The following is an 8,169-nucleotide window of genomic DNA, read 5'->3' as shown; positions in this document are numbered from 1 at the left end:
TCTGAATGGAGGAGTTTATTCCAGCTCTGATTTGGCTTCTTGTCTGCACCGGGGTTCAGGTTACTTAACTGCGCTACTGTAAAACTGTCAGTGTTTTATTATCATTGTAGATGAATGTGCTCTCGGCCGATTATGATGATGATAAGTGCACTTCTTCCAAACACCGGCTGCACAGCCACAGACGCTTCGTGTCTTCAGTTCAGACATAAATTTCTCTCGCTGGCGAGTCGGTGCAGTTTGCGTTTCAGCTTCCAAAAAGCTTTGTTGGCTTCATATGAAAGTAGATTTCTATTGCGAAAGCAGATGAGCAAGAGTCAAACATCAATCAGCGCTCGTATCTGACTAATAGAGACGCTCGGCAGCGACTGTTACCAAACGGGGATTTATGGTTATTTGCACCTGCGTGGTTAAATTTAATCTCGTTAACATACTGATACAGGAAACGTGGACAGTTTTTCACAGTGTCAACTAAAAAAGACGCCTCATACCCAGGGGGCAAAGCAAAACAACAGACAGGGAGCGTTGTAAAAGGTTTGACAGCAGAAATGATCTCTAGGAACTTGAAGGATTAAAACCTGGGTGGACAACCTGGTCAACTAGCTGCTGGAAAGATACAGGGGCCAAAACCCCTTTCTGGGGTCATTTTGCTGGCGAAATGATGTAAATGCAAATATTTAGCTACTACAATGGCATAAATAGTCATACAACTATAACATTTGGCAGAGAGTATCTTGACACATAGGGGGAGGCAGGAAAAAAAGATTCTGGGGTTTGTTGCAACTCGATTTTAAGATATCACCCTCAACATCCCAAAAAAGACCAAAAAAAAGTACTGTTCGCCCGACAAATTCTCATGAAAATTATTATTTTTCAGCACTTTATGGAGAATATCTATGCTTAACATGTGTGTAGAAAACTTCCTTAATTCATAAGCTTCCATTTGAATCCCAGATAGCCTTTCTATCTCAAAAGCCACTTGCTGTGGCCAACGGTCTCCTCTATCTATCTGTTCACTTAGAGGAGACCAGAAATAGAATGGTTTCTGATCAGGTCAGTTAACATGTAGTTTTTCACAACAGGTGTTGCATTGTTTGGAGACAGCCTGTAGCTTTCCAGTAGCTAGTAGAAAGGCTATCTTGGACTCAAATGGAAGATTATGAATTAAGGAAATGTTCTATATACATGTTAAGCATAGATATTCTCCATAAAGTGCTGAAAAATAATAATTTTCATGAGAATTTGTCAGGCGAACAGTACTTTTTTGGGTCTTTTTTGGGATGTTGAGGGTGATATCTTAAAATCCAGTTGCAACAAACCCCAGAATCTTTTTTTCCTGCCTCCCCCTATGTGTCAAGATACTCTCTGCCACATTTTATAGTTGTATGACTATTTATGCCATTGTAGTACCTAAATATTTGCATTTACATCATTTCACCAGCAAAATGACCCCAGAAAGGGGTTTTGTCCCCTGTAGCTTTCCAGCAGCTAGTTGACCAGGTTGTCCACCCAGGTTTTAATCCTTCAAGTTCCTACAGATCATTTCTGCTGTCAAACCTTTTACAACGCTCCGTGTCCGTTTTTCAAAAAACTGGGATTTTGCCCCCTGGGTATCATCATCATCATCATCATCATCATCATCATCATCATCATCATCATCATCATCATCATCATCATCATCATCACCTTGTTGTGTGTTCAGAGTCGGGGGCTGGACGGGTTCGACGTGTGGCCGACCATCAGCGAGGGGAAGGAGTCGCCTCGTCAGGAGATCCTGCACAACATCGACCCGCTGCACAAGCCCCCGGTCCAGACCATGACCTGGGACGCGGGCACAGAGGAGGCCTCAGGTAACCAACGGCAACACCTAAAAGGGGTTGCTGCACGCTACAAAGCTGCAGCTCGACTGTGAAGGTATTTCAGGTTGTCTTCAGGCTTTTACTGTAACAGAGGAAAACTCCCGCTTGCAAATGGTTCTAATAAAAGTTGCAACGTTTCGATCGCAGCCAAGGCGACCCAAGCTTTATTTATATTTATATGGAGCAACTCAATGTGCTTTACATAAAAACAGAACATTTGACAGTAAGAATTGGAAACGGAAAAAACAACAAAAAAAACATAAAAACATAAAAATTTTGATAAAACCCCAAATTGTAGAAATTGTAAACATTAAAGAAGACATATTCTGCCCCTTTTATACAAATTAAAATAGTTCCCAGGTGTCTTAAAGACATGTCTGTCACATGCTTTGGTCAAAATCCCTCAAGGATCAAACATCACAGCTCTTTTCATCCTCTGTAAACAGCCCTGTTCAGAACGGCTGGTTTCAGTGTCTGTCCCTTTAAATGCAAATGAACCACTGCTTGCCCCGCCCCTTCTACTGGTACCAGGTAGGGGTGGGGTTATTATGCAAATTTGAAAGCTAGTTACATCATTAGAAGACATCTGAGGGAACGGCTTGTAATACCACAATAACCTAGGGAGCCTGAAAATTACAGATTTTTTTTGGTCAATTCTCACATTTTGGTGTGCAGAAGGCAAAACAAACACCCAGATATATGTTAAAGAGCCTTCAACAAGTGATATTTCCATAATACGTCCCCTTTAAACATACAATTAAAAGCAAGAAAAAAAGAGGGGACTTTCATTAGGTCATTTTAATTCTACATCATATCACATGCATTGCTAGCTCCGCCACCTATTGAACGGGGAAGGAAGCCTTGATTTGGAAAGACGTCCCTGCATATTTCAGGGCCGTGTTCTTTTATTTGGAAAATGAGAGTAAAAGAACATGTTTTTGTTGCATTTTGTACGTCTCTATCAACACAACCAAAAATATCATAACAATTAATTTAAAAAATATATATGCAACGAAGTGAGTTTTCACTTTGAATATTGTAGACTTTAGGAAGAAGAAGAAAGAAGAAATGTGAACTTAATCATATAAGAAGGACCTTATAGGCAAAAATATGTGATCTGTAAACACACAGTACCTAGATGAACGGACCTTATTTCAATGTGTTTCACTTTTCCCTTTTAGACTTAGTTTCATTTTGTTTGTATGTTTTGTTTTTTGAAAATACAGTTGCATGAATTGGCCAAAAGAGAGCTCTATTGTCAACATAAATAAGTTGTTAAAATGAGTTTAAACATTAGTGAATTGCTCTGTCTGTCATAACAAGTAGACTACACTGCAAAAACTCTAAATCTTTCCAAGAATATTTGTCTCATTTCTAGTCAAAATGTCTCATTTCTAGTCAAAACTAATCTCTTTTCACTTAAAATAAGACTCATCACCTAATAATCTACCTGTTTTAAGATAATTGTCACTTGTTTCAAACTAATTTTCACTTGAAATAAGTAGAAAAATCTGCCAGTGAAAGCAGGTGTTTTGTGCTTGTAATAAGAAAGAAAAACTTGCTCCACTATCAGATTATTTCAAGTGAAAATCTGCTTGAAAGATGTAAAAAGTGTCTAAAAACAAGCTGCTTTTTATATGATGAGTCTTATTTTAAGTAGAATGAGATTGTTTTTGACAAATATTCTTGGTAAGATATTGAGTTTTTGCAGTGTACAACTTCCTGAGCAAAGGTAAAAAGGAATTGTACATCATTGAAAGAGGTGTCAGATAGATATCGTCCTCTCTCTATTAAAGAGAATAGTGATGTTACTCAGCATCAAGGTTGAAATAATCATTTCTTTCTTTGTTTTGTGTTTTGTTTTCGTCAGTCCGCTCTTCAAAAGCTCCGGCTCTTAAGAAGCCCAAGAAGAAGAAGAAGAAGAAGAAGATCCTGAGGCAGCAGCCGAAGCAGAAGTCGGCCTTCAGGTTGAAAACCACCAACAAACCTCGGACGTTTAAACCCAAACCCAAACCCAAGCTGAAGCACAAGCCCCTCCCCAAATCAAAGCCCGTAGCCAAACCCAAGACCAAGTCCTTCTCCCAGAACCAGCTGCTGCACCAGGACTCCCACTCCAGCGGTTCTCCGTCCGAGTCCAGAACAAAGTCCAGACGGGCCACAATGAACCAGAACCAGAACCAGAACCTGCTCAACAACCGGCACAAGTCACATCATTTCAAGTCCAAGTCCAGGAGGACGACGTGGTCCCCGTACCAGAACCACAATGTGACGTCGCTGCTCAGAGTGCAGCAGCTGTGGGACACGTCGGTGCAGGCGGCCATCCGGGTCGGGGACTGGAAGCTGCTGACTGGAGACCCCGGCCACGGAGACTGGGTCCCCCCTCAGGTACTGACCCAGGGTTCTTACGGGTCCTTAAAAAGTCTTAAAACTAGTGGTGTTCGATACCACAAATGTTCTTTCCGATCCGATACTGAGTAAAATTCAGGCTGGTATCGGCGATACCGATCCGATACCGATACTTTGTGCAAATACACCTAATGTGCCTGGTAAATCTAAAAAAAAAGTAGTGTATTTCAAGTCATAGCCTCCTAAGGATACAAGACATCAGAGTAACATATATCTATTTATTTTAAACTCTGAAGTATATTGAGGTAGCGGCCTCGTTTACAATATAGCCAAGCTAATACAACAACAGAAAAAACAGAGAACTCACACAATCGTACAAAATATGTGAAAATGGTGTTTCAAACACTAAAAAAAGAACATATTGTAAAATAATAAAACCATTAAACCAAAATATTATTTATAATTTTCCCACAGATATCTGTCTTCACTGTTTGTGGAGCTGAGACTCTACACAGACTGAGACAGACTGACTGTTGAGTGAGCAGCGGGTTACGCATTACGCACTTACCCAGGCGGAAGAAAAAGTAGTTCCTAAAAACTGCATGTCTTTTAGACAAAGTCTCAATAGTTTAGTTACTTTCCACCATGTTCCTGTTAATGATATACATTACCACAAGTATGAAGTATCAAAAGTATCGATATTTTCATTTGAGAATCGATTTTTGAGCACACAGACCTGGTATCGGAAGTATCGATATTTCAGTATCGATCCGTATCACTACTTAAAAGGCATTAAATTCATTAATCTAAAAACAAGGCCTTAATTGGCATTAAAATGTCTTAAATCAATTTTTCAAATGTCTTAAAAATGTTAACGCTTATAATTGGTAACATTCCGACTAAATGTCTCACCGCCTCCAGCTCCCGAGTCAGTGTTTTTTTCCCCCGGACTTTTTATGCATTTATTTCTAAAGGACAGCTGGAAAGAGACAGTGGCCGTGCTCTACCAAGTGACCCTAACCCTAACCCATCGTTCATGTCACTTTTCATCACTTTTTTGTGCGTTTGTTGTGAAGCCAGTCTTAAATTTCATTTCAAGTGGCTTTAAAAATGTCTTAAAAAGTCTTCAATCTTACTTGGCTTACGCTGTAGGAACCCTGGTACCAGACCAGTTAAAAGAATAGTTCACCCAAAATTGAAATTTCCCTCATTATCTCCTCCCCCTCATGTGGACTAAGGGCTGGGAGAAGTTTCAGAGTCCTCCGTGGCTTCTCTGAGTTACAGGGGGTCTCGGCGTAGCAGTGCATGTCCATATGACGGTTGCAAATGGATACCAACTGTCTTCGTAACAAAAAGACACACCAAAAAACATCCAGATACCTCCATGCTGCTCGTAATGTAACAGTACAGTATAAACAGTATATAAACAGAAACAAACACTTTTTTTTTGGATGATTTCTTTACAGAAATAAAAGGTGGAGCAGTGCAGTGGTTTGTTGTGTTAGTTTCTGTGGCGGGGAGAGCAGGCGCTCTGCGATCGGATAATGTCTTTCCAGGATGTTTCAGAGTTCGGCTGTCTGACGTGCCAAACCAATTTGATTGGTCGTTTTCGAGCGGGCGGGATAGTCAATGTTTGGGGCGAGACGGAGCTCCGTGTGTGTGTGTGTGTGTGTGTCTCAGACATATGATTGACGGATGATGGATTCAATATCAGTGGCTGATGAATCGTGAGCAACGTGACGTATAATCCGTGCGCCTGCATTATCCAATACAAAAAAAACTACCCCACTTTCACACCGGATTTACTCGAAAATAGGACGAATCTCCTTGTTGTTTACAACTACTTCCTGGTAGAAAACCAGCATGAGAACAATAGTGACGGACGAGAGTTTTACTATATTTATATAATTTTTCATGTCACTATATCACCGTTTAGACTAATCTGATGTTTGTAAAGTTTATAAAACCAATGATTGGACAAACGTTACTATTTACGTGTGCACATTTTTGTAATTAGCCTAGTCATGATTATCATAGATTAGCCGGGCTAACGGTTAGCTACCTGTTTAACTTTAATAACTCAGTGACTCAATAAACGCTCCATGAACAAATATTTTCTCCAGCGGATATCTGAGTTCCAACATGACTGAGCTAACTGGAGTAGTTTCATGTCGTGTCCCACAACGGGAGGGTTTTAACAGCTGACGTCCTGCTGTTAGCTTAGCTACCGCCGTTATCTTAGCTGCCGTTAGCTTAGCTACCGTTAGCTTAGCTACCGTTAGCTGTCCCTGTCAGCTGAGCCACTGATGCTTTCTAGACACTGTGATTCCCCCAAACTGAATAAATACAACACATAGCAACACAAAACACACACACAGAAATAGTAATGTTTCTTCAATCATTTCAGATTTGTCTAAACGGTGATAGGGCGTGAAAAATATGATATATAGCTAAACTCTCGTTCGTTACTATTGATCTCATTCACATTACAGCTGGTTTTCTACCAGGAAGTAGAATGTAAACAACAAGGAGATTTGGTCGATAGAATTTTGCACAAAGTTTGTGCTCCATCGTCTGATAGATGAGTTATTACACTGATGTTAAGACCCACAGTGGAATCAAATTCATGTTTCTTTTCTGTACAGCTTTAACTGTAAGTCTCGATCCTCAGGTTCTCCCCACGCTGCCCGGCCGCTGGTGGAACCTGGAACGCACCCTCTCGTCTTTCTACAAATCCACCGCCCACAAAAACATCTGGCTCTTCAACATCACCGCTGACCCGTACGAGCGGCGGGACCTGGCCGACCAGCGGCCCGACGTGGTGCAGCGACTGCTGGCGCGGCTCGCCCACTACAACCAGACCGCCGTGCCGGTCTACTTCCCGCCCGACGACCCGCGGGCCGATCCCAGCGAGCACGGCGGCGCCTGGGTGCCCTGGGTGGACGAGGGCCAGGACGGAGAGGACGGGGGCCAGGAGGGGAAGTACCAGGGCGTCTACAAGAAAGGAAAGAACAGCAAGAAGAAGAGGAAGAAGACCAGGTGTCGGCTGTGCAAGCTCAAGTCCTTCTTCCTGAAACTGAACACGGGGATGATGTCCAATCGGATCTGAGGTGTCCAACGAGTCAAACCGAAGATCCTCTATTTACCAAGACCCCCCATGAGAGGCTCCAATGATAGAAACAGTTTCACTTCCTGTCTCCTAAATGGGCGTGGCCAACCGTCACCCAGGGCCGTTGCTAGGAATTCTGGGCCCCCTTAAAGAATACTAAAGTGGGCCCCTCCCCCTAACTTTTCTTTTTTTTTTCTTAGACTACATATGTATTATCGTTTTTTATTTAGCCTTCTTTGTTTTGATGCTAATGCAGCATTACACTGCAAAAACTCAAGTATCTTAGCAAGAATATTTGTCTTATTTCTAGTCAAAATGTCATTTCTAGTCAAAACAAATCTCATTCTACTTAAAATAAGACTCATCATATTAAAAGCAGCTTGTTTTTAGACACTTTTTACTTCTTTCAAGCAGATTTTCACTTGGAATAAGAAGAAAAATCTGATAGTGGAGCAAGTTTTTCTTCCTTATTACAAGCACAAAAAAACTTACTTTCACTGGCAGATTTTTCTATTTATTGTGAATTTAAGTGAAAATGATCTAAAAACAAGTTAATTTTTAGGTAATGAGTCTTATTTTAAGTGGAAAGAGATTAGTTTTGACTAGAAATGAGACATTTGGACAAGAAATAAGACAAATATTCTTGGAAAGATGCTGAGTTTTTACAGTGTACTATGAGTATTAGTCAGGGTCTTATGCAGAATAAATCAGTCATACAAAGATTAGACTACTGGGGTTTTTTATGGGCCCCACTGGGCGCTGGGCCCCTAGAGTTATCATCACCTTTCTCCCCTAGACAACGGCCCTGCGTCACCCCACCTCGTCTGTGAACGTGCGTGTGGATTTATACAATTTGTA

At 41.2% G+C, this 8,169-nt stretch overlaps 1 protein-coding gene across 1 annotated transcript in view; it reads left to right on the top strand.

Annotated features, from left to right (window-relative positions):
• The window catches only part of LOC146970085 (uncharacterized), a 9,645-nt gene extending 2,321 nt beyond the window's left edge, over window positions 1–7,324 (top strand). Inside the window, exons 2-4 of the mRNA XM_085804586.1 lie at window positions 1,700–1,847; window positions 3,727–4,241; window positions 6,874–7,324. Coding sequence (XP_085660712.1) covers window positions 1,700–1,847; window positions 3,727–4,241; window positions 6,874–7,311 — 1,101 coding nt within the window. The 3' untranslated portion in view covers window positions 7,312–7,324. The remainder of the gene's footprint in view (window positions 1–1,699; window positions 1,848–3,726; window positions 4,242–6,873) is intronic.
• The last annotated feature ends 845 nt before the right edge of the window (window positions 7,325–8,169 follow it).

This window comes from Trachurus japonicus, chromosome 17 (genome assembly GCF_045865225.1).
Source record: "Trachurus japonicus isolate A0001 chromosome 17, Traja_1.0".
Classification (NCBI taxonomy): Eukaryota; Metazoa; Chordata; class Actinopteri; order Carangiformes; family Carangidae; genus Trachurus; species Trachurus japonicus.
The sequence above is the reverse complement of the archived record's forward strand: the minus strand, read 5'-3'. Positions and strand labels throughout refer to the sequence as shown.